Genomic DNA, 27310 nt, shown 5'->3' on the forward strand with positions numbered 1-27310 from the left:
AATAAAAGATTCCAGAAATGTTCTATACGCTTATTTCTCTAATATGTTGTGCACACATTTGTTTACATCCCTGTTAGTGAGCATTTCTCCTTTGCCAAAACAATCCATCCACCTGAAAGGTGTGGCACATCAAGAAGCTGATTAAACAGCATGATCATTACACGTGCACCTTGTGCTGGGGACAATATAAGGGCACTTAAAAATTTGCAGTTTAGTCACACAACACAATGCCACAGATGTCTCAACTTTTGAGGGAGCGTTCAATTGGTATGCTGACTGCAGGAATGTCCACCAGAGCTGTTGTCAGATAAATTAATGTTCATTTCTCTACTATAAGCCGTCTCCAACGTCATTTAGAGAATTTGGCAGACCGTCCAACCGGCCTCACAACTGCAGAGCACTTGTAACCACGCCAGCCCAGGACCTCCACATCCGGCTTCTTCACCTGCAGGATCGTCTGAGACCAGCCACCCGTACAGTTGATGAAATTATGGGTTTGCAAAACCAAATAAGTTCTGCACAAACTGTCAGAAACCGTCTCAGGGAAGTTCATCTGCGTGCTCGTCGTCCTCACAAGGGTCTTGACCTGACTGCAGTTCGTCGTCTTAACCGACTTCAGTAGGCAAATGCTCACCTTCGATGGCCACTGGCATGCTGGAGAAGTGTGCTCTTCACGGATGAATCCCGGTTTTAACTGTACCGTGCAGATGGCAGACAGCGTGTATGTTGTCGTGTTGGCAAGTGGTTTGCTGATGTCAATGTTGTGAACAGAGTGTCCCATGGTGGCGGTGGGGTTATGGTATGGGCAGGCATAAGTTATGGACAACGAACACAATTGCATTTTATTGATGGCAATTTGAATGCACAGAGATAACGTGACCTGATCCTGAGGCCCATTGTCGTGCCATTAATCCGCCGCCAACACCTCATATATCCAGCATCTTTGCACAGCCATTGAACAGGAGTGGGACAACATTCCACAGGCCACAATCAACAGCCTGATCAACTCTATGCGAAGGAGATGTGTCGTGCTGCATGAGGCAAATGGTGGTCACACCAGATACTGACTGGTTTTCTGATCAACGCCCCTACCTTTTTTAAGGTATCTGTGAGCAACAGATGCATATCTGTATTCCCAGTCATGTGAAATCCATAGATTAGGGCCTAATTACATTATTTCAATTGACTGATTTCCTTATATGAACTGTTACCCAGTAAACTCTTTGAAATTGTTGCATGTTGCGTTTATATTTTTGTTCCATATTTACGGAAAGATTTTGGAGCAGATATCCGTTTGAGGGTGGATGTTGGCAAATATTATTAAATGAGATTTCTGATACATTTACATTTTACATTTTAGTCATTTAGCAGACGCTCTTATCCAGAGCGACTTACAGTTAGTGAGTGCATACATTATTATTTTTATTCATACTGGCCCCCCGTGGGAATCGAACCCACAACCCTGGCGTTGCAAACGCCATGCTCTACCAACTGAGCTACATCCCTGCCGGCCATTCCCTCCCCTACCCTGGACGACGCTGGGCCAATTGTGCACCGCCCCATGGGTCTCCCGGTCGCGGCCGGCTACGACAGAGCCTGGATTCGAACCAGGATCTCTAGTGGCACAGCTAGCACTGCGATGCAGTGCCTTAGACCACTGCGCCACTCGGGAGACTGGTGTCGTAGTAAAACTACTGAATCCCACTACTGAGGCAGACGGCCAAACAAACCATGTGTTGGTGTCAAAATGAAAACAACCGAGGAAAAAATACTTCCTATGAATGACCTCACAAGAGACAAACAGCCAATCCATGCGCCCCTTTGGGATGAGAGGCAATGTCTCGAAATCAGGGATGTTATCAGGATAACATTGAAAATCGTGAAACGTAGAATATTGGTTTGGGGGTTAGTCGATTCCAATAAAATAGGATTAGAGGATGATCAGAAAAACAGGAATTCCAGATTAATATGGGAAAATCCTGTGCTTATTTCTCTCCAAAACCCCTCTCCAAGGCCTGAAGTCTCATTCCAGGCCACACTGGACCAGACTGGATTCTGGGGTGTACTCAGTAATGTGATATGTTCTGAACATCGCAAAATAGAAATGGAACGAATAGAGCTGACACGGTTCTTTAGTCTACATGACAGACAAACATATATGTTCTATACAGTACATTTCTATCAGAACGTTCTGTAATGCTATTTGTTCATTATCCACCAAACGGAAGAAAATGTACTGAAACAGGGATGGATAACCCTAGACTTGTCTAATAAGAAAGACTTATTCTTGTTTCCGGATACAAAATGATTTCAAATGTTTTCCATTGCACACTAATGAACAACCCTGGCTGGTTGGGATGATGGACACACACAACAGGACCAGGAGGTTTGGTCTCACCTCTCCTCAGGAAGTGTATAGGTCAACCCCCATGACTGATGATCCCTGGTATGCTTCATGTGCACAGAGCTGACTTCAAACCTCTGAGCCTTGACATAAGAATAAACACAGTCCAAATGGCAGATTAACTGAATGTGCTAAAAATAAGGTTTTTCCAACTACAGGTTGAAGAGGGAAAAAGAGCACCACAGGTGGAGCGCCGAGTTACGTTAGAGGGAGGGGGAGAAAGAGAAACAGTGTTGTTCAGTGTGGACCGTACGTAAGGCCCATAAATCAGTGAAGGAGAGTAGAGCCACACCTAGTTCCTGTTAGAGGCTGAGGCAGGCAGTGGGGGAGGGGGGGAGGGGGTAGGAGTGAGCACACTGACGAGGCCCCCTTACAATGCCCCCTTTTCACAGATGCCTACGCCGTCCATGGTCCTGCCTTCCTGCAAAACGCCCCCACCCCCCTACGGCCCCTCTTTCAGTGCAGTTCTTTTCCGGATCCCTCCGTCGTCTCGCACAGGGAGGGGAAAGGGGGGGTGGGTTTGAGGGAGGTGGAGGCAACTGCATCACTAAATGTTTTCTTTAGGAACAGGCCAGCGCTTGTTTGACTTCCAACGAAAACAACAACGAAGGCCTTGGAGGTTTCTAACAATTTGTCCAGTGTAGAGGAGGGGCGGATCGGATGTGAGGAGGAGGGGAGCGGGTGGAGGAGGGTGCGGACGAGTGCACTGGCGGGCAGACGACTGACTGGGTCAGCTGAGAACATAAATAAATAATATAAATAATATGCCATTTAGCAGACGCTTTTATCCAAAGCGACTTACAGTCATGTGTGCATATTTTTACATATGGGTGGTCCCGGGGATCGAACCCACTACCCTGGCGTTACAAGCGCCATGCTCTACCAATTGAGCTACAGAGGACCAGGTTGCTACAGAGAACGGGTTCCTAAGGCACAGGATCTCTGGGGCGCACAGGCACACCATATACACGCACGTCATACACACATGTGCACCATACACATGCGCTACCCACACATCGGTCTTACACACATACACACCATAAATACAGACAAAGCTGCGTGCAACACAAACAAGCTCCACACACTCACCAACACACATGCACCACATGTAATAGCCGTCACTGTGTCGTTTAACAGCTTTGCTTCCTCTCTCACAAGTTCGCTACTGAGATTGATCTTGTCGCCCTCTGTCTTGCAATGCCTTAGCCAGCTTTGCCACCAAAAAGCTAGCAATTCGATGGCGCAGGTGGAGGCATTTATAATAATAATAATAATAATAATAATAATATGCCATTTAGCAGACGCTTTTATCCAAAGCGACTTACAGTCATGCGTGCATAAATTTTTCAAGCTGAGGAGTGAGCTTACCTATTCAACTCGGTTACACAGACGCAGAAGCATGTACGGTAAAGCGAGTTAGCTAGCCTAGCCTAGCAGTGAGGAATGATCAGTGGTTCTATGAGCAGGAAGTTTTAGCATAGCTAGTGTGTAGCGTAGCACTAGCCACCACGTTCCATGAGAACAGTAGCGTTAGCATAGCACTACTACCCACCTTGTCAGTGTCACTGGGCTGGAAGAGGATGGCTGGGGCACTGTGGAACACTGGGTTCTGCTGTACAAACTGCTGCTGGTGTAAGTCCTGCATCACCTGGAGAGAACACAGACATGCACACACTTGTTTAGGTAACCTCATAATAGAGGCATCTGATAATCTGACAGAGGCATGAAGGGATTAGAATAGATAACATATCATTATCATGACAGAAGAGGCTTTACTCAATCCTTTGAGAGTTTATTATGTCATTGGAGGGCAACCACACTGATCTTATTTAAGTCAGGGCCATCGAAGGACCACTGACGGTCAGAGCAGAGCGCAGTGTGACCCAAAGTCATGGGGGAGCATTCACAGTCACCTTAAGGGTGACCGTGAACACACACTCACACACACACACACAGCCTGCTGTGTGGCGTAACAGTGAAAGAGGAATCATATGGGTCAACGGGTCGAAATCTGACCACTGTTAAAAAACAGAGTGCCCGCAGCTCGCTGACTCGCCAGAGATATACGGTCACGCTGGTCTGATAGGAAGCTAACTGTAAACCAAGGTCGGGTTACAGAAACGCTAGATGACCCCAAGAGCTCTGGACTAAGAGAGGCCAATAGCTGAGGGGTAACAGAATAGCTAGTAACACGACAGAGTATTGGGATAGGTAAATAGTAATCTCTAAATCTTTGATGGAAAAACAAAGCCCTAAACCATGGCATTAATGTGAATATGACAGACTAGGTTTCAAACCCGGGTCTTCTGCACGCCACAAGACTGTTAGCCATCTGAGCTAAAGCCTAGGCATTAGCTTGTGGAAACGTGACTGAACCAGCTCTGTTACACCAATTTCTGCGCATTCTCCTCATGAGGACCTTAGGAGTCGGCAAGACGGCACAAACAGATCTGGTAGCAGGCTAGTTCAATGAAAGCTAATATGTGGGCTAGTTTCCATGCCCTCACCCCGTTGGAGCTTTCCAGGAGGACATTGAAGGTGTCGTGGACAGCCTGGTAGGCATCCAACTCCGTCTGGCTCAGAGAGACCAGGTAGTCTTTCACCTGCTCATAGATGCCCCCATCCAGAACCTGAGGAGCACAGGGCAACAGGGAAATAACTTAGGAACTTAACAACTTGTAATTGATCAGTAAAGCTGCAATAAGCCAGCATCTCACTCACTCGTACATTAGTGGTTGTGTTCCATGCTAACTATGACATAGCAATCGTGTTCCATGCTAACTATGACATAGCAATCGTCTGAGATATGCAGCACGACTGCAAAAAAAGATGACCTGGAATGCCCCCATACGTGTGTGTGTGTGTGTGTGTGCTGACGCCTCACCTTGATGCAGTCGATCAGGTCCGTGTCGTAGTAACGCTGCTGGTGAGCGTTAGCCGCGGCTAGCGTGAGGAGATAGTCATTCCTGGCGTGGGTGGCTTTGGAGTTACACTCACTCCTTTTGGCTTTCAGCTGGTGAAAAAATAAAAAACACACTCCACATGTGTCAGTATATTAGTTTGATAGGTTGATGCTACAACATAAAAAAAAAAAGAATCCCCTATGCAGTTGAGTTTGTGGTCATGGCCAATGTATTAATTTAATGCTCTCACCTTTACACTGGCCCTCTGCAGACTGGACCTGGACTGGAACAGACTCAGTTTGGACCTGGACAGAACAGAAGGAGAGAATGATCATGTATGTGAACCGAGTTCCACAAGACCAGTGGTTCCAACCAAAAGTCTTACATTTTCACCCCTGTACATCTGAGGATTGGATAGGTAGCATTACGGTAATAGCTCCACATTGCCCTCTGATAGGCTAGGTGGAATTGTCACCAGATTTCTTACCCATCTGATCCTCTCAGATCTCCACAAGGCTATAGATTGGACATAGTGTGTGTCTGCATGTACTGTACATACTTGGCATCCTGCTCAGCCTTGTCTCTGACGGTCTGGGCCATGGTCTCAGTCTCCTGGTACTTCTTCCTGGTCTTGGCCAGCTCCTTCACAGAGTCCTGCAGCTCCGCCTGCACCAGCGTCAGCTGGTCAATACACTAAACAAACAACAACCAGAGGTTATCAGTATGTGGTACAGTATGTGTATATACACTAAACAGTTATCAATATATGGTGGTGAAATACACTATATGTACTAAAGTATGTGGACACCCCTTAAAATTCTGCTAATTCAGCCACACCCATTGCTGACAGGTGTATAAAATCGAACACACAGCCATACAATCTCCACAGACAAACATTGTCAGTAGAATGGCCTTACTGAAGAGCTATGTGACTTTCAACATAGGTTGCCACTTTATTTAAAAATATATTGATATTTTCCTTTATTATTCTTCCCTGTAAGTGCGGTTACTGTGAAGTGGAAACGTATAGGAGCAACAACGGCTCAGCCGCAAAGTGGTAGGCCACACCAGCTCACAGAACGAGACCGCCAAGGGCTGAAGCACATAGTGCGTACAAAAATCATCTGTCCACGGTTGCAACAGTCACTACTGAGTTCCAAACTGCCTCTGAAAGCAACGTCAGCACAATAACTGTTTGTCGGGAGCTTCATGAAATGGGTTTCCATGGCTGAGCTGCCGCACAAAAGCCTAAGATCACCATGCGCAATGCCAAGCGTCAGCTGGAGTGGTGTAAAGCTCGCAGCCATTGGACTCTGGAGCAGTGGAAATGCGTTCTCTGGAGTGATGAATCCCGCTTCACCATCTGGCAGTTCGACGGACGAATCTGGGTTTGTCGGATGCCAGAAGAACGCTACCTGCTCGAATGCATAGTGCCAACTGTAAAGTTTGGTGGAGGAGGAATAAAGGTCTGGGGTCGGGCTAGGCCCCTTAGTTCCAGTAAAGGGAAATCTTAACGCTACATTCTAGACGATTCTGTGCTTCCAACTCCGTGGAAACAGTTTGGGGAATGCACAAAGCGAGGTCCATACAGAAATGGTTTGTCGAGATTGGTGTGGAAGAACTTGACTGGTCTGCACACAGCCCTGACCTCAACCCCATCGAACACCTTTGGGATGAATTGGAACGCTGACTGCGAGCCAGGCCTAATCACCAAACATCAGTGCCCGACCTCACAAATGCTTGTGGCTGAATGGAAGCGAATCCCTGCAGCAATGTTCCAACATCTAGTGGAAAGCCTTCCCAGAAGAGTGGAGGCTGTTATAGCAGCAAAGGGGGGACCAACTCCATATTATTGCCCATGATCTTGGAATGAGATGTTCGACGAGCAGGTCTCCACATACTTTTGGTAATTTAGTGTACATGTCAGCTAATCAATACACTGGACAAACAAGTGATGACATAGAGTTATTAAATATGTAAGAAATACTTGGTAGGGATGTAACGATTCACCTAAGGTATGCGGCACCTTCATTATTCAAATGCTAAAATGTCTTGAGCGTTATTAGGCCTTATTAGTTGAGTGACAACCTATGTAATTTGCTAGGTTATTGTTATCTATGAATTGTTGAAAATGGTGCTTTACCGGAATAAAAGTAAGCTACCAGAGACAACTCATCTGGCTATAGGCTACGTGCTGAACTAGACTTACAAACAATTTTATTTTGATTGTTCAGGTTCACCATCAGCAATAGTTTTGCTTTAAAGAATCAGTGTATATAGTAATTTTTGGATATACAGGGTAAAGTTCATAATTTCATAACGAGGACAGAAATCACTTTGCGAGGCGTACTGCATGGCCAAAGCAGGAGGAGAAAAGAAGCTCACTAAAAACTTCAAAACGGTCAAAACCATTTGATTTTGAGATGGAGGTGAAATCCAAAATTGTGATACAGTGAGGGAAAAAAGTATTTGATCCCCTGCTGATTTTGTACGTTTGTCCACTGACAAAGAAATGGTCAGTCTATAATTTTAATGGTAGGTTTATTTGAACAGCGAGAGACAGAATAACAAACAAAAAATCCAGAAAAACACATGTCAAAAATGTTATAAATTGATTTGCATTTTAATGAGGGAAATAAGTATTTGACCCCTCTGCAAAACACGACTTAGTACTTGGTGGCAAAACCCTTGTTGGCAATCACAGAGGTCAGACGTTTCTTGTAGTTGGCCACCAGGTTTGCACACATCTCAGGAGGGATTTTGTCCCACTCCTCTTTGCAGATCTTCTCCAAGTCATTAAGGTTGAGGCTGACGTTTGGCAACTCGAACCTTCAGCTCCCTCCACAGATTTTCTATGGGATTAAGGTCTGGAGACTGGCTAGGCCACTCCAGGACCTTAATGTGCTTCTTCTTGAGCCACTCCTTTGTTGCCTTGGCTGTGTGTTTTGGGTCATTGTCATGCTGGAATACCCATCCACGACCCATTTTCAATGCCCTGGCTGAGGGAAGGAGGTTCTCACCCAAGATTTGACGGTACATGGCCCCGTCCATCGTCCCTTTGATGCGGTGAAGTTGTCCTGTCCCCTTAGCAGAAAAACACCCCCAAAGCATAATGTTTCCCCCTCCATGTTTGACGGTGGTGATGGTGTTCTTGGGGTCATAGGCAGCATTCCTCCTCCTCCAAACACGACGAGTTGAGTTGATGCCAAAGAGCTCCATTTTGGTCTCATCTGACCACAACACTTTCACCCAGTTCTCCTCTGAATCATTCAGATGTTCATTGGCAAACTTCAGACGGGCATGTATATGTGCTTTCTTGAGCAGGGGGACCTTGCGGGCGCTGCAGGATTTCAGTAGTGTGTTACCAATTGTTTTCTTGGTGACTATGGTCCCAGCTGCCTTGAGATCATTGACAAGATCCTCCCGTGTAGTTATGGGCTGATTCCTCACCGTTCTCATGATCATTGCAACTCCACGAGGTGAGATCTTGCATGGAGCCCCAGGCCGAGGGAGATTTACAGTTATTTTGTGTTTCTTCCATTTGCGAATAATCGCACCAACTGTTGTCACCTTCTCACCAAGCTGCTTGGCGATGGTCTTGTAGCCCATTCCAGCCTTGTGTAGGTCTATAATCTTGTCCCTGACATCCTTGGAGAGCTCTTTGGTCTTGGCCATGGTGGAGAGTTTGGAATCTGATTGATTGTTTGCTTCTGTGGACAGGTGTCTTTTATACAGGTAACAAACTGAGATTAGGAGCACTCCCTTTAAGAGTGTGCTCCTTATCTCAGCTCGTTACCTGTATAAAAGACACCTGGGAGCCAGAAATCTTTCTGATTGAGAGGGGGTCAAACACTTATTTCCCTCATTAAAATGCAAATCAATTTATAACATAATCATTTTTTTGACATGCGTTTTTCTGGATTATTTTGTTGTTATTCTGTCTCTCACTGTTCAAATAAACCTACCGTTAAAATTATAGACTGATCATTTCTTTGTCAGTGGGCAAACGTACAAAATCAGCAGGGGATCAAATACTTTTTTCCCCTCCCTGTATATATTCATTGGCTATGTCATAGCTAATTTGTAAACAATAAATATTGATACATTAGTAGCTCAAATACTTAATCTGCAAAAATGACAAGTTAATTAGTGGGTGATGGTGATTTCAGAAGCAAAGTGGGGGGACAAAAAAAATGCATATATATTGCTCCCCCCAATCTGTTAGTGGTAGTGGGGTGGTAGATGCCTAGTCTCCCTTATGGCTCAGATCAGGTGCCTCCAGTAGTCGGACAAAACGAGTATCGTAACGGATAGACAATTTTCTGGATACGATTATGCTTCAAGTATCTTTTTTATTATTATCTGTGATTGGGAAAAAAGTACTTTTCGTGTGCCAGTACACAACTTTCTCTTGTCAGTCAGTCATGTGCAAGGTTCTATGTGGTCTAAATAAATCAACTGTCTGTCTGTAAAGAGAAGGGCGGGCTGTACGTTGATCCTGTTGCTCTGATTGGATAGAGTGAAGCTGTATTTCTCCGTCCACTCGCTTCATGATTTCACCCGATCAGTTTTCCTCGCATGTTTTTTGGTTTGATCAGTTAGATTGCTGCTGCCTGCTACTATGATAAATCACATTACGAGGACGTTTGCTATCAAGCTATCAATGTGCATAATATCTAACAAGCAGGGCAAGGGTAGGGAAAAAGATGAACCGCTGATGTGCATTCTGACTGAGTTACAGGAAACTTGGCTGCCCGCTGCGAACTGAGGACACACACACACACACCCACCCCTCCGTGCGCTGCTCCTCATCTGCACCTTTTTTTGCAGTGAGAATGTGCAGGGAGGTATTTTGACATCTATTTAGGCATATTAAAACACTTCAGTTTTTTCCAATCACAAGTACCATCCGAACCAATTATCAACTGTCAATTTACGGATACGATTACGAGTATGGCCATGTCGACATAGTACATATGCCACAGACATGCATAATTTACACACGCACACATACTAGGGATTAACACCGGTAACCGGGATCCCTGGATATTACAACATTTTACGCCAATATCGCACTGCTGCAATTCCACAAAATACACAACATGCGCAGCAGCAGATTGGCAAAAATGTAGTTTTTTCCCCCCACATTATCCAAACAAGTTGTCGCATGGAAGCCTTTAGAATGCAGTGTAGAGTTCTCGTCAGAACCCAAGCCCGGTGAGCTGAAGCCCGAGCCCTGGTCCGACATCACAGAAATTAAATGAGCCCGAACCCGAAAAAAATACAAATGTTTTGAAAACAGTAGGCTATATTGATTTAAACTGGTGTTGAGAACAATGCAGCGGAGTGAGGAGACGAGGAAACAGCCATTGGGCCTAGAAAAAGCGCAGAAAGAGGAAAACTCACCTTAGTTATGATCAGCTGAATTATGAAAATATTGGAATAAAGTCGGCTAATGCAATTGAAGGCATGTATCACATTCTTGCTTGTACTGAAACTCCCAAAGTCATATCAAACCGTTATACTACTTTAAAGCAATAGTCATGTGTGGTCACCTAGATTATTATTTCAGCACCGTTTTGTTTGGAACAGCGCCATCGTGCTACTTTGAGACAGGAGTGGGGGGTACTCGTCTAGATAAATCAATCAATGTCAGATTTTTGTTTTCACTGAATCTCCGTTTGGATATTTAGTAATTAGGCTAGGGAAATGCTAGCTAAGTTAAGGTGAGTACTAATGATCATTTTTATTCTAGTTTGCTCATATATTAGCTGATTAGAAAAAATTTCTAGCATGTTATACAAGTGGATTTTGCTCTTTAGCCTGTCCTACTCCTGACCAAAAACCTGTGACTTGTCTGATAATCAATGTGATTTTGTTTCACTGAATCTGTCTGTATATTTGGTTAATTGATCTCTGGCTTCGTTTGCATCTTTCACTGATCAGAAACATTTAGCATGCAACAATGTAGCCTAAATCAAGTGTATTATTTAATATATTGACTCACGTAGTAGCCTTATATGGCCTCATATAGAGCCTATAGGCTATTTTCCTGTTGTCCCAATCCCACTGAAACCCAAAATCCTGACTCCTGTCTCGCATAATTCCAAACTTTATTCTGTAATCCATAGGTTGCATTATCAAAGCACGTCTCGCCTATGCATGTCAAAATACAGCTATAACATTTCCCCCACTTCTCTGCGCCGTCTCGTATTGCTGCTCATATGAGAGCTTCGGTAGAGAATTTGTGATCAAGAAACAGTATGACAATAGATATATATATTTTGTTTTTTATAGAGTTGGTCCCCGTTAAGATACCTTGATATTTAAAACAATTTCCTCTCTTCATCTCCCAATTATTTATGAGCTGATTTGCTATCCATAAAATCATCAACTCGATTTAGCCAAATAGGAAATATTCTGTCATTAGTTGGAGGTTATTTAGCAAGCTTAGCAACTTTGGTCATTTGACTTTTGTTTGACTGCAGTTAAAGTTTGTATGATTCGACAACGCTATATTCAGGTTGCACTCTGTGCCTCCTCAGCGCGCTCTGTGACAAGATAGTCTAGGCCTACTGCTGAAATGCGCTGAATTAATTGAGCAACATCATAAAACTCAGAATTTATGAAGGGCCTGTTTCGCAATTCACAACAAAGTCTTTACAATGTGGCGCAGCACCTGTCTTATTTTGGGAGAACCCTGGTATTGTGACCATATCTTGGTTTTAAACACTTTAAAATGGGCACTTCCGATTTTTACGGTATTTCCTGGGACTAAGGTAAATATGAATTATTCCTGGTATTGAAACTTGGTAGATTCTCGGGAAAATATTACTCCCTAACACATACAGAAGTAATCTCAGACAGATCCAGCTCAGAGGCCCAGCTCATTAGCTCCATAAGCAGCAGATTTTAATTTAGAATGGAAAATGAATGTGTTTATGCAACAAATGTTAATGCATCAAATCGATTTGTTCTCTAATCAAACCGAATTGCACTGAATCGTTTCAAACTAAAACGTATCGTTCCTGTATCATATCGGAGCCCATGTATCTAGATATGAATCGAATCGTCTTGAAAGGGAGATGCATATCCCTAATACTCGGCTATATTCAGATGCATTGCCAATACAGTTAACATGCCTGGAAATGCATGCCTGTCTATTGGTAACCCATTCTAAGACGTACTAAGAGCTAACATAATATTCTTATTATGTTAGTCAGGGTGAACAAGAGGGTGCTCGTTGATGGTAGCCAGTGGAATGTGGAGACTGGACCGAGGTAACTAGAGACCAAGTGTTGGTCAAAGCCTGACCAATAGGTAGGGAAGCAATGTGGCCAAGTAGCTCCCGAGTGGCGCAGTGGTCTAAGGCACTGCATCTCAGTGCTTGAGGCGTCACTACAGACCTCCTGGTTCGACTCCAGGCTGTATCACAACCGGCCATGATTGGGAGTCCCGTAGGGCGGCGCACAATTGGCCCAGCGTCGTCCGAGTTTGGCCGGTGTAGGCCGTCATTGCAAATAAGAATTTGTTCTTAACTGACTTGCCTAGTTAAATAAAGGAGAAAAAAAAAAGTTATAAAATAAAATAAAAATTAGGGAAGCACGGGCATATTCAGTCGGGCGAAAACGTCTCTGAATGGAGTAAAGGGGGAGGATACTACCTGAACCTGTCCAATGAGAACACAATAATCCATTGCAAAATCTTTCTTTCGATAGGCTGTGTACAGAAACTATTCATACCCCTTGACTTATTCCAGATTTGTTGTGTTACAGCCTGAATTCAAAATGGGTTAAAATATTATTTTTTCTCTCCCATCCATCCACACACACACACACACACTACCCTATAATGTCGAAGTGAAAACATGTTTTTAGAAATGTTTGCAAATGTATTGAAAATGAAATACAGTATCTCATTTACATAAGTATTCACACCCGAGTCAATACTTTGTAGAAGCACCTTTAGTAGAGATTACACCTGTGAGTATTTCTGGGTAAGTCTATAAGAGCTTTCCATTTACATTTTAGTCATTCAGCAGACGCTCTTATCCAGAGCGACTTACAGTTAGTGCATACATTTTCATACTGGCCCCCCGTGGGAATCGAACCCACAACCCTGATGTTGCAAACGCCATGCTCGACTCTTTCCACACCTGGGTTGTGCAACAATTGCCCATTACTATTTTCAAAATTCGTCAAGCTCTGTCAAATTGGTTGTTGATCATTGCTAGACCACCATTAGGATGTATTGCCATAGATCTTCAAGTAGATTTAAGTCAAAAGTGTACAGTGCATTCGGAAAGACCCCTTCTCCACATTTTGTTACATTACAACCGTACTCTAAAATTGATAAAATTATTATTCTTCCTCATCAATACCCCATAATGACAAAGAGAAAATAGGTTTTTAGAAACTTTGCACATTTATTACAAATTAAAACAGAAATACCTTATTTACATAGGTATTCAGACCCTTTTCTATGAGATGAAATTAAGCTCAGGTGCATCCTGTTTCCATTGATCATCCTTGAGATGTTTCTACAACTTGATTGGAGTTCTCCTGTGATAAATTCAATTGGATTGGACATGATTTGGAAAGGCACACACCTGTCTATATAAGGTCCCACAGTTGACAGTGCATGTCAGAGCAAAAACCAAGCCATGAGGTCGAAGGAATTGTCCGTTGAGCTCTGAGACAGGATTGTGTCGAGGCACAGATCTGGGGAAGGGTACAAACACATTTCTGCAGCATTGAAGGTCCACAAGAAAAGAGGCCTCCATCATTCTTAAATGGAAGTTTGGAACCAACAATACTCTACCTAGAGCTGGCCGCCAAGCCAAACTGAGCAATTGGGGGAGAAGGGCCTTGGTTAGGGAGGTGACCAAGAACCCGATGGTCACACTGACAGAGCTCCAGAGTTCCTCTGTGGAGATGGGGGAACCTTCCAGAAGGACAACCATCTCTGCAGCACTCCACCAATCAGGTATTTATGGTTGAGTGGCCAGACGGAAGCCACTCCTCAGTAAAAGGCACACGACAGCCCGGTTTGAGTTTGCCAAAAGGCAACTAAATGACTCTCAGACCATGAGAAACAAGATTCTCTGGTCTGATGAAACCAAGATTGAACTCTTTGGCCTGAATGCCAAGCGTCACTTCTGGAGGAAACCTGGTATCATTCCTACAGTGAAGCATGGTGGTGGCACCATCATGCTGTGGGGTTGTTTTTCAGCGGCAGGGACTGGGAGACTAGTCAGGATCGAGGGAAAGATGAACGGAGAAAAATAGAGAGATCCTATATGAAAACCTGCTCCAGAGCACTCAGGACCTCAGACTGGGGCGAAGGTTCACCTTCCAACAGGACAACAACCCTAAGCACACAGCCAAGACAACGCAGGAGTGGCTTCGGGACAAGTCTCTGAATGTCCTTGAGTGGCCCAGCAAGAGCCCAGACTTGAACCAGATCGAACATCTCTAGATAGACCATAGCTGTACAGTGACGCTCCCCATCCAACCTGACAGAGCTTGAGAGGATCTGCAGAAAATAATGAGAGAAACTCCCCAAATACAGGTGTGCCAAGCTTGTAGCGTCATACCCAAGAAGACTCGAAGCTGTAATCGCTGCCAAAGGTGCTTCAACAAAGTACTGAGTAAAGGGTCTGAATACTTATGTAAATGTGATATAATTTCTTTTATTTTAAATACATTTTCTAAAATGTCTAAAAACCTGTTTTGCTTTGTCATTATGGGGTATTGTGTGTAGATTGATAAGGGAAGTTTTAAATTCATTTTAGAATAAGGCTGTAACGTAACAAAATGTGGAAAAAGTAAAGGGGTCTGAATACTTTCCGAATGCACTGTAACTCAGCCACTCAGGAACATTCACTGACTTCTTGGTAAGCAACTGTACTGTAGATTTGGCCTTGTGTTTTAGGTTTTTGTCCTGCTGAAAAGTGAATTCATCTCCCAGTGTCTGGTGGAAAGCAGTCTGAACCAGCTTCTCTCTAGGATTTTGCCTGTGCTGAGCTCCATTCCATTTCTTTTTTATCCTGAAAAACTCCCCAGTCCTTAATGATTACAAGCATACCCATAGCATGATGCAGCCACCACTATGCTTGAAAATATGGAGAGTGGTACTCAGTAATGTGTTGTATTGGATTTGCCCCAAACATAACTTTAAGTCCTAAATACAAAGTGTTAATTGCTTTGCCACATTTTTTGCAGTATTACTTTAGTGCTTTGTTGAAAACAGGATGCATGTTTTGGAATATTTATATTCTGTACAGACTTCTTTTCACTCTGTCAATTTGGTTAGTATTGTGGAGTAACTACAATGTTGATCCATCCTCAGTTTTCTCCCATCACAGCCATTAAACTCTGTAACTGTTTTAAAGTTGGCCTCGTGAAATCCTTGAGTGGTTTCCTTCCTCTCCGGCAACTGTGTTAGGAGGGACGCCTGTACCTTTGTAGTGACTGGGTGTATTGATACACCATCCAAAGTGTAATTAATAACTTCCCCATGCTCAAAGGGATATACAGTGCGGAAAAAAAGTATTTAGTCAGCCACCAATTGTGCAACTTCTCCCACTTAAAAAGATGAGAGAGGCCTGTAATTTTCATCATAGGTACACGTCAACTATGACAGACAGAATGAGAATAATTTTTTTTCTCCAGAAAATCACATTGTAGGATTTTTAATGAATTTATTTGCAAATTATGGTGGAAAATAAGTATTTGGTCAATATCAAAAGTTTCTCAATACGTTGTTATATACCCTTTGTTGGCAATGACACAGGTCAAACGTTTTCTGTAAGTCTTCACAAGGTTTTCACACACTGTTGCTGGTATTTTGGCCCATTCCTCCATGCAGATCTCCTCTAGAGCAGTGATGTTTTGGGGCTGTCGCTGGGCAACACGGACTTTCAACTCCCTCCATAGATTTTCTATGGGTTTGAGATCTGGAGACTGGCTAGGCCACTCCAGGACCTTGAAATGCTTCTTACGAAGCCACTCCTTCGTTGCCCGGGCGGTGTGTTTGGGATCATTGTCATGCTGAAAGACCCAGCCACGTTTCATCTTCAATGCCCTTGCTGATGGAAGGAGGTTTTCACTCAACATCTCACGATACATGGCCCCATTCATTCTTTCCTTTACACGGATCAGTCGTCCTGGTCCCTTTGCAGAAAAACAGCCCCAAAGCATGATGTTTCCACCCCCATGCTTCACAGTAGGTATGGTGTTCTTTGGATGCAACTCAGCATTCTTTGTCCTCCAAACACGACGAGTTGAGTTTTTACCAAAAAGTTATATTTTGGTTTCATCTGACCATATGACATTCTCCCAATCCTCTTCTGGATCATCCAAATGCACTCTAGCAAACTTCAGACGGGCCTGGACATGTACTGGCTTAAGCAGGGGGACACGTCTTGCACTGCAGGATTGAGTCCCTGGCGGCGTAGTGTGTTACTGATGGTAGGCTTTGTTACTTTGGTCCCAGCTCTCTGCAGGTCATTCACTAGGTCCCCCCGTGTGGTTCTGGGATTTTTGCTCACCGTTCTTGTGATCATTTTGACCCCACGGGGTGAGATCTTGCGTGGAGCCCCAGAACGAGGGAGATTATCAGTGGTCTTGTATGTCTTCCATTTCCTAATAATTGCTCCCACAGTTGATTTCTTCAAACCAAGCTGCTTACCTATTGCAGATTCAGTCTTCCCAGCCTGGTGCAGGTCTACAATTTTGTTTCTGGTGTCCTTTGATAGCTCTTTGGTCTTGGCCATAGTGGAGTTTGGAGTGTGACTGTTTGAGGTTGTGGACAGGTGTCTTTATACTGATAACAAGTTCAAACAGGTGCCATTAATACAGGTAACGAGTGGAGGACAGAGGAGCCTCTTAAAGAAGAAGTTACAGGTCTGTGAGAGCCAGAAATCTTGCTTGTTTGTAGGTGACCAAATACTTATTTTCCACCATAATTTGCAAATAAATTCATAAAAAAATCCTACAATGTGATTTTCTGGAATTCTTTCTCTCAATTTGTCTGTCATAGTTGACGTGTACCTATGATGAAAATTACAGGCCTCTCTCATCTTTTTAAGTGGGAGAACTTGCACAATTGGTGGCTGACTAAATACTTTTTTCCCCCACTGTATATATATATATATATATATATATATATATATATATTTTAACGCATCTACCAATAGGTGCCCTTCTTTGCGAGGCATTTGAATACCTCCCTGGTCTTTGTGGTTGAATCTGTGTTTGAAATTCGCTGCTCGACTGAGGGACCTTACAGATGTGTGTGGTACAGAGATGAGGTAGTCATTCAAAAATAATGTTAAACACTATTATTGCACACAGAGTGAGTCCATGCAACTTATTATGTGACTTGTTAAGCACATTTTTACTCCTGAATTTATTTAAGCATGCCATAACAAAGGGGTTGAATACTTATTGACTCAACACATTTCAGCTTTTCATTTTTAATTAATTTGTAAACATTTCGAAAAACATAATTCCAAATTGACATTATGGGGTATTGTGTGTAGGCCAGTGACCAAAAAAATCTACATTTAATAAAATGTTTAATTCAGGCTGTAACACAACAAAATGTGGAAAAAGTCCAGGGGTGTGAATACTTTCTGAAGGCACTGTAAATACACTGGTTGGTATCCAAAGAACAGCGTAGCTCCCCTTAGAAGGCAGAAAAAAACACATATCCTGAATTGTTTCAGTGGTTTCAACTCACCAACTGTATAAATGGAGACATGCATCCAATGTAAGACATGGGAGAGGAGAGAGTCTGCAAACTATGCAAAACTAAGCCGTGTTGTGGTGGTTTGGCCTCCATACCTTCCTGAGCTGCTGCTCCTTCTGCAGCCTGGCAGTCTTGGCCGGGTCCGACACCTGGTTCCTGTAGTTCTCACAGGCCGTGATCCTGGACTGGGTCAGCTGCACCGTGCCCTCCAGGTAGGCCTTCCAAACCGTGTACATGTTCCTGTGACGACACGCACACGTGCACACAGGCGCGCACGCGCGCACACACACACAGGGACAAACGTTAAACTGTTATGGAGACAAATACATTTGACATGTTCTACCTTGTTGTTTACATGTTACACTTGTGCATAACTGTATACATACTGGTAAGCATAATTATGGAGAAATAACACATTTTTGTCCATTTCACTTGAGGGGGAGAGAGTGACAATAATTGACAATAAGATTTCTGATGATTCCACAGTGACGATGAGATTTCTGATGATGCCACTCTTTGCCGAGAGGTCTTACCTGTGGTCTGTGGGCTCCTCTGGTAGGCTGGCTGGCCATTCCCTCTTCAGGTACTGATTGGCCAGCTTGTGTAGAGCCTACGGGGGAGGAAGAAGACAGAAGACATTTAACCTTTGAACTCCTGACCCACTTTCTACCCCACCCCCCCAGATACTGCTGCTTCCAAGGCCTCTCATGATGACCTTGGCCTGGGTCGTGTTCAATAGGCATGAAACGGAGCAAAATAGTCCGGAAAGGAGAAGGTACTATCTAATCCTAGAGGGCCACTGATGTGGCGATCAACCTACTCCCTCACATCTGATTCCAGCGACCAATCCAGAGCCGGAGCGTCTTCTTTTTTGGGGAATCCCGATGGACGACGTCATCGAATAGGCCGTCATCACGACCACCGCCCACCCTGCTTCCCCGCAAGAAATGCAGGAGAGGACAATGTAGGAAGACGGCAACACCTGAAGTCCCTGACACATACACGGAGCAAGACACGGTAATTGGAGGAGTGGCCAGAAAAAAGCCATTGCTTAAAAAAAAGGCAGCAAAATAGGAAAAATGTCAAGGGGGGTGAATACTTTTGCAAGCCACTGTACCTTCCACGATCCACACTGCTCCTATCTCAGTGGGGTCTCCCAAAAACCCATTGGTCAGAGCTGTGAAAATCTGTTTGAATATACCATACACATTTCCAGGTATGTTGCAATCATTATGTTCCAATGGTTTGTTAAAGACATCCACTTTCTGATAGCACACTAATTATTCAAGTTGGATTTAAACAGAACTGTGCAGAACAGCTGCATATTCAATAATATGAGATCCATTTCTTTAAAGGCACTTTGCTTCAAAGGGATAAAATGATAATGTCCAATTACAAGCCATGTTGGAGTAGTAGTGTACCCGTTGAGCTAGCATTGATATATGGAGATTTAAGATAATGTTTTGGTTCATCCTGATGAAGGATGTCTTATAGGGAAATAGTTAGATTGTTCTTATATAGTGACCAATGGAGGAAGATATTATGGATATTATAGATTGTGATTTGTCATGTAATGTCATATGTCACTCAGTCTACAGTGAGAACTCTGCTAGACTCGGGCTGATGTTGTCCTCCCCAGGGGGACTGAGCTACACTCACTTGAACCAGGAAGTTTCTTTCAGGGCCACTGTGCCCTAGAGACCCACCCTTGGGCTTTGGCCCTACTGTCAGGGCCTGTGTGTGTGTTAAATATTATTTATGCATTCTTGAAAAATAGTAATAATACCAGTAATAACAATGGTTGATTATGATGCTAACAACGTGGATATTCAAGTTATAACACTGTTTGAAGTTTAATAAGATATTGTATTTGTAGCAGATTTTTTCCCAATAAAAACACTGACCCATCAAAAAAAATACAAAAATAAAAGACAGTAATTAACTTGTCCAACAAGTCTATATCTGATACAGTGGGGGAAAAAAAGTATTTAGTCAGCCACCAATTGTGCAAGTTCTCCCACTTAAAAAGATGAGAGAGGCCTGTAATTTTCATCATAGGTACACGTCAACTATGACAGACAAAATGAGAAAAAGACTTTCCAGAAAATCACATTGTAGGATTTTTTATGAATTTATTTGCAAATTATGGTGGAAAATAAGTATTTGGTCAATAACAAAAGTTTCTCAATACTTTGTTATATACCCGTTGTTGGCAATGACACAGGTCAAACGTTTTCTGTAAGTCTTCACAAGGTTTTCACACACTGTTGCTGGTATTTTGGCCCATTCCTCCATGCAGATCTCCTCTAGAGCAGTGATGTTTTGGGGCTGTCGCTGGGCAACACGGACTTTCAACTCCCTCCAAAGATGTTCTATGGGGTTGAGATCTGGAGACTGGCTAGGCCACTCCAGGACCTTGAAATGCTTCTTATGAAGCCACTCCTTCGTTGCCCGGGCGGTGTGCTTGGGATCATTGTCATGCTGAAAGACCCAGCCACGTTTCATCTTCAATGCCCTTGCTGATGGAAGGAGGTTTTCACTCAAAATCTCACGATACATGGCCCCATTCATTCTTTCCTTTACACGGATCAGTCGTCCTGGTCCCTTTGCAGAAAAACAGCCCCAAAGCATGATGTTTCCACCCCCATGCTTCACAGTAGGTATAGTGTTCTTTGGATGCAACTCAGCATTCTTTGTCCTCCAAACACGACGAGTTGAGTTTTTACCAAAAATTTCTATTTTGGTTTCATCTGACCATATGACATTCTCCCAATCCTCTTCTGGATCATCCAAATGCACTCTAGCAAAACTTCAGACGGGCCTGGACATTTACTGGCTTAAGCAGGGGGACACGTCTTGCACTGCAGGATTTGAGTCCCTGGCGGCGTAGTGTGTTACTGATGGTAGGCTTTGTTACTTTGGTCCCAGCTCTCTGCAGGTCATACACTAGGTCCCCCCGTGTGGTTCTGGGATTTTTGCTCACCGTTCTTGTGATCATTTTGACCCCACGGGGTGAGATCTTGCGTGGAGCCCCAGAACGAGGGAGATTATCAGTGGTCTTGTATGTCTTCCATTTCCTAATAATTGCTCCCACAGTTGATTTCTTCAAACCAAGCTGCTTACCTATTGCAGATTCAGTCTTCCCAGCCTGGTGCAGGTCTACAATTTTGTTTCTGGTGTCCTTTGACAGCTCTTTGGTCTTGGCCATAGTGGAGTTTGGAGTGTGACTGTGAGGTTGTGGACAGGTGTCTTTTATACAGATAACAAGTTCAAACAGGTGCCATTAATACAGGTAACGAGTGGAGGACAGAGGAGCCTCTTAAAGAAGAAGTTACAGGTCTGTGAGAGCCAGAAATCTTGCTTGTTTGTAGGTGACCAAATACTTATTTTCCACCATAATTTGCAAATAAATTCATTAAAAATCCTACAATGTGATTTTCTGGATTTTTTTTCCTCAATTTGTCTGTCATAGTTGACGTGTACCTATGATGAAAATTACAGGCCTCTCTCATCTTTTTAAGTGGGAGAACTTGCACAATTGGTGGCTGACTAAATACTTTTTTCCCCCACTGTACATGTTAATCTGCCCTAGGTAAGGAACTATCATTTGTCCCAACATCACAGGCCAATGACTTTGATACAGTTATACTTTCAAAAGTTGTTCCGCAGTTTGAGTGACTGAGTTTTTTGGTAATGGGTTTTCTCCCTATACACCTGCCAATGTTAATCCATTGAACGATATTAGTAACCAGACAGGTAACGGTGCTAATGTTTTTCCCATTGATAACCTGAATGACGATGAACTTGACTCTCGCCCTGAGGACATGACTAGGGAAAATATATATTTTAAGAGGAAGAGCACAAATTTACCATCCAAAATAAATCCCTCTCTTGAAACATATTGCCGCCTAGTTGAGAAAGATGTACATAATCTCCTGGCTAAGAAAAAAGAATACAAGGTATTCCACAATATGTCCAAAGCAGAGAAAGAATCTCTTATTGAACTCAAAAATGACTCCAGTATCATTATAAAACCTGCCGTCAAAGGAGGTGCAATAGTGATACAAAATGCTGCAGACTATGAAAAGGAAATTCTGAGACAACTTAGTGATGCTGAATTTGACAAAAGACTCCCTAAGGACCCTACTGATCAATTCAAGTCTCTGATCCATGATAAATTGTCTAAATGTTTTGAATGAAGGGGAAATTACAAAGACAGAATATGAGTATATGAAAGTTGACTGCCCAATCACACCTGTCATATATGCTCTCCCCAAAATTCACAAGAGCATGATGCCAGCTATACCAGGCAGGCCCATTGTGAGTAGTAACGGATCTCTGACAGAGAATATCTCTACCTTTGTAGACTATTTTGTGAAACCCTGGGCGATCTCCCTTCCCACATATACCAGAGACTCTATTGATTTTATTATTCTTTTGAAATCGTCGGACAATATACCTGAAAATTAAATTCTGTGTACTTTTGATGTTACCAGTCTATATACTATCATCCCCCATCAGGGCGGCCTAAAGGCCCTCAAGTTCTACCTCAATGAACGTCCCCCTAATGCCCTTCCCAGCACCAATTGTATTTGTGGACTTGGCTGAACTGGTACTAACCTCCAACTATTTTCTCTTCAGAGGATACTTTTTCTTCCAGACCAGAGGGACAGCAATGGGGAGCACTATGGCTCCTAATTATGCTAACCTACAGTGCCTTCGGAGAGTATTCAGACCCCTTGACTTTTTCCACATTGTTACGTTACAGCCTTATTCTAAAATTGATTAAATAAATAAAAATCCTCAGCAATCTACACACAATACCCCATAATCACAAAGCGAAAACAGGTTTTTAGACATTTTAGCAAAATCCTTTGCTATGAAACTCAAAATTGAGCTCAGGTGCGTCCTGTTTCCATTTATCATCCTTGAGATGTTTCTAAAACTTGATTGGAGTCCACCAGTGGTAAATTCAATTGATTGGACATGATTTGGAAAGGCACACACCTGTCTATATAAGGTCCCACAGTTGACAGTGCATGTCAGAGTAAAACCCAAGCCATGAGGTCGAAGGAATTGTCCGTAGAGCTCCGAGACAGGATTGTGTCGAGGCACAGATCTGGGGAAGGGTCCCTAAATATTTCTGCAGCATTGAAGGTCCCCAAGAACACAGTGGCCTCCATCATTCTTAAATGAAAGATGTTTGGAACCACCAAGACTCTTCCTAGAGCTGGCCGCCCGGCCAAACTGAGCAATCAGGGGAGAAGGGCCTTGGTCAGGGAGGTGACCAAGAACTTGATGGTCACTGACAGAGCTCTATAGTTCCTCTGTGGAGATGGGAGAACCTTCCAGAAGGACAACCATCTATGCAGCACTCCACCAAATCAGGCCTTTATGGTAGAGTGGCCAGACGGAAGCCACTCCTCAGTAAAAAGGCACATGACCACCCGCTTGGAGTTTGACAAAAGGAACCTAAAGACTCTCAGACCATGAGAAACAAGATTCTCTGGTCTGATGAAACCAAGATTTAACTCTTTGGCCTGAATGCCAAGCATCACGTCTGGAGGAAACCTGGCACCATCCCTACGGTGAAGTATGGTGGTGGCAGCATCATGCTGTGAGGATGTTTTTCCAGTAGCAGGGACTGGGAGACTAGTCAGGATCGATGGAAAGATGAACGGCGCAAAGTACAGAGAGATCCTTGATGAAAACCTGCTCCAGAGCGCTCAGGACCTCAGACTGGGGCGAAGGTTCACCTTCCAACAGAACAACGACCCTAAGCACACAGCCAAGACAACGCAAGAGTGGCTTCGGGACAAGACTCTGAATATCCTTGAGTGGCCCAGCCAGAGCCCGGACTTGAACCCGATCGAACATCTCTGGAGAGACCTGAAAATACCTGTGCAGCAACGCAGAGAAGAATGGGAGAAACTCCCCAAATACAGGTGTGCCAAGCTTGTAGAGTCATACCCAATAAGACTCGATGCTGTAATCGCTGCCAAAGGTGCTTCAACAAAGTACTAAGTAAAGGGTCTGAATACTTATGTAAATGTGATTTCAGTATTTAATAAATTAGCACATATTTCAAATAACCTGTTTTTGCTTTGTCATTATGGGGTATTGTGTGTAGATTGATGAGAAAAACAAACATTTTAAATCAATTTTAGAATAAGGCTGTAAAGTAACAAAATATGGAAAAGGTCAAGGGGTCTGAACACTTTCCGAAGGCACTGTATATCTAGGAATGTTTGAAAAACAGGTGGTGCTGAATCCAGACCTTAAACCTTTTCTCTCCAATATTCTCCTAATTCTGAGATATATAAGGATGATATTTTCGAGATGTATACAGGGACCCAGGAAGAACTCTTCGAATTCCATGCCTATCTAAACTATGAATGAACACCTTAGTTTCAACATGAACTATGACCGATCACAAATCAGTTTTCTTGATGTGATGGTTAAGGACAAAACCTCCCGCAAAACACCAGTCTCCACGTCAACAGCGAAGAGGTGACTCCGGGATGCTGACCTTCTAGGCAGAGTTGCAAAGAAAAAGCCATATCTCAGACTGGCCAATAAAAAGAAAAGATTAAGATCTTTGCAACTCTGCCTAGAAGGTCAGCATCCCGGAGTCGCCTCTTCACTGTTGACGTTGAGACTGGTGTTTTGCGGGTACTATTTAATGAAGTTGCAAGTTGAGGACCTGTGAGGCGTCTGTTTCTCAAACTAGACACTAATGTATTTGTCCTCTTGCTCAGTTCTTCACCGGGGCCACCCACTCCTCTTTCTATTCTGGTTAGAGCCAGTTTGTGCTGTTCTGTGAAGGGAGTAGTACACAGCGTTGTACGAGATCTTCAATTTCTTGGCAATTTCTCGCATGGAATAGACTGAAGAGCTTCAGAAGAAAGTTATTTGTTTCTGGCCATTTTGAGCATGTAATCGAACCTACAATTGCTGATGCTCCAGATACTCAACTAGTCTCAAGAAGGCCAGTTGTATTGCTTCTTTAAATCAGCACAACAGTTTTCAGCTGTGCTAACATTATTGCAAAAGGGTTTTCTAATGATCAATTAGCCTTTTAAAATGATAAACCTGGATTAGCAAACACAACGTGCCATTGGAACACAGGACTGATGGTTGCTGATAATGGGCCTCTGTACGCCTATGTTGATATACCATTAAAAATCAGCCGTTTCCAGCTACAATAGCAATTTACAACATTAACCATGTCTACACTGTATTTCTGATCACTTTGATGTTATTTTAATGAACAAAAAAATGAATTGCTTTTCTTTCAAAAACAAGGACATTTCTATGTGACCCCAAACTTTTGAATGGTAGTGTACACACACACACACACACACACACACACTCTCTCTCTACCGGTCAAATGTTTTAGAACAACTACTCATTCAAGGGTTTTTCTTTGTTTTCTAAATTGTAGAATAATAGTGAAGATATCAAAACTATGAAATAACACATATTGAATCATGTAGGAACCAAAAAAGTGTTAAACAAATCAAAATATATTTTACATTTGAGATTCTTCAAATACCTACCATTTGCCTTGATAACGGCTTTGCACACTCTTAGCATTCTCTCAACCAGCTTCATGAGGTAGTCACCTGGAATGCATTTCAAATAAGCTCAAATAAGCAAATAGAAATGACAGTCCATCAATATTTTAAGACATGAAGGTCAGTTAATCCAGAAAATGGCAAGAACTTTGAAAGTTTATTCAAGTGCAGTCGCAAAAACCATAAAGCGCTATGATGAAACTGGCTCTCATGAGGACCGCCACAGGAAAGGAAGACCCATTGTTAACTCTGCTGCAGAGGATAAGCTCATTAGAGTTACCAGCCTCAGAAATTGCAGCCCAAATAAATGCTTCACAGAGTTCAAGTAACAGACACATCTCAACAGCAACTGTTCAGAGGAGACTGCTTGAATCAGGCCTTCATGGTCGAATTGCTGCAACGAAACCACTTCTAAAGGACACCAAATAGAAGAAGTGACTTGCTTGGGCCTAGTAACACGAGCAATGGACATTAGAGTGGTGGAAATCTGTCCTTTGGTCTGACGAGTCCAAATGTGAGATTTTTGGTTCCAACCGCCAAGTCTTTGTGAGACGCAGAGTAGGTGAACGGATGATCTCGGCATGTGTGGTTCCCACCGTGGTGACACGGTCTGTGATTTATTTAGAATTCAAGGGATACTTAACCAGCATGGCTACCACAGCATTCTGCAGCAATACACAATCCCATCTGGTTTGCGCTTAGTGGGATTATCATTTGTTTTTCAACAGGACAATGACCCAACACACCTCCAGGCTGTGTAAGGGCTATTTGACCAAGAAGGAGCGTGATGGAGTGCTGCATCAGATGACCTGGCCTCCACAATCACCTGACCTCAACCCAATTGAGATGGTTTGGGATGAGTTGGAGCGCAGAGTGAAGGAAAAGCAGCTAACAAGTGCTCAGCATATGTGGGAACTCCTTCAAGACTGTTGGCATTCCAGGTGAAGCTGGTTGTGAGAATGCCAAGAGTGTGCAAAGCTGTCATCAAGGCAAAGGGTGGCTACTTTGAAGAATCTCAAATATATTTTGATTTGTTTAAAACTTTTTTGGTTACTACATGATTCCATGTGTGTTATTTCATCGTTTTGATGTCTTCACTATTATTCTACAACGTAGAAAACAAAGAAAAACCCTTGAATGAGTAGGTGTCCAAACTTTTGACTGGTACTGTATGTATGTATGTATGTATGTATGTATGTATGTATGTATGTATGTATGTATGTATGTATGTATGTATGTATGTATGTATGTATGTATGTATGATATGTATATATATATATATATATATATATATATATATATATATACATACACACATACACACAGTGGGGAAAACAAGTATTTGATACACTGCTGATTTTGCAGGTTTTCCTACTTACAAAGCATGTAGAGGTCTGTCATTTTTATCATAGGTACACTTGAACTGTGAGAGACGGAATCTAAAACAAAAATCCAGAAAATCACATTGTATGATTTTTTAAGTAATTAATTTGCATTTTATTGCATGACATAAGTATTTGATACATCAGAAAAGCAGAACTTAATATTTGGTACAGAAACCTTTGTTTGCAATTACAGAGATCATACGTTTCCTGTAGGTCTTGACCAGGTTTGCACACACTGCAGCAGGGATTTTGGCCCACTCCTCCATACAGACCTTCTCCAGATCCTTC

General features: G+C 43.0%; 1 protein-coding gene across 1 annotated transcript in view; it reads right to left on the bottom strand.

The window, feature by feature from the left end:
• The window catches only part of LOC123492154 (F-BAR and double SH3 domains protein 2-like), a 58221-nt gene that overhangs the window by 9973 nt on the left and 20938 nt on the right, over positions 1–27310 (bottom strand). The window contains exons 4-10 of the mRNA XM_045224176.1: positions 18594–18670; positions 18156–18300; positions 5867–6000; positions 5558–5612; positions 5289–5417; positions 4912–5034; positions 3957–4052 (exon numbers count right to left, since the gene is read on the bottom strand). Of these exons, the coding sequence (XP_045080111.1) occupies positions 3957–4052; positions 4912–5034; positions 5289–5417; positions 5558–5612; positions 5867–6000; positions 18156–18300; positions 18594–18670 (759 nt within the window). The remainder of the gene's footprint in view (positions 1–3956; positions 4053–4911; positions 5035–5288; positions 5418–5557; positions 5613–5866; positions 6001–18155; positions 18301–18593; positions 18671–27310) is intronic.

This window comes from Coregonus clupeaformis, chromosome 13 (genome assembly GCF_020615455.1).
Source record: "Coregonus clupeaformis isolate EN_2021a chromosome 13, ASM2061545v1, whole genome shotgun sequence".
Lineage (NCBI taxonomy): Eukaryota > Metazoa > Chordata > Actinopteri > Salmoniformes > Salmonidae > Coregonus > Coregonus clupeaformis.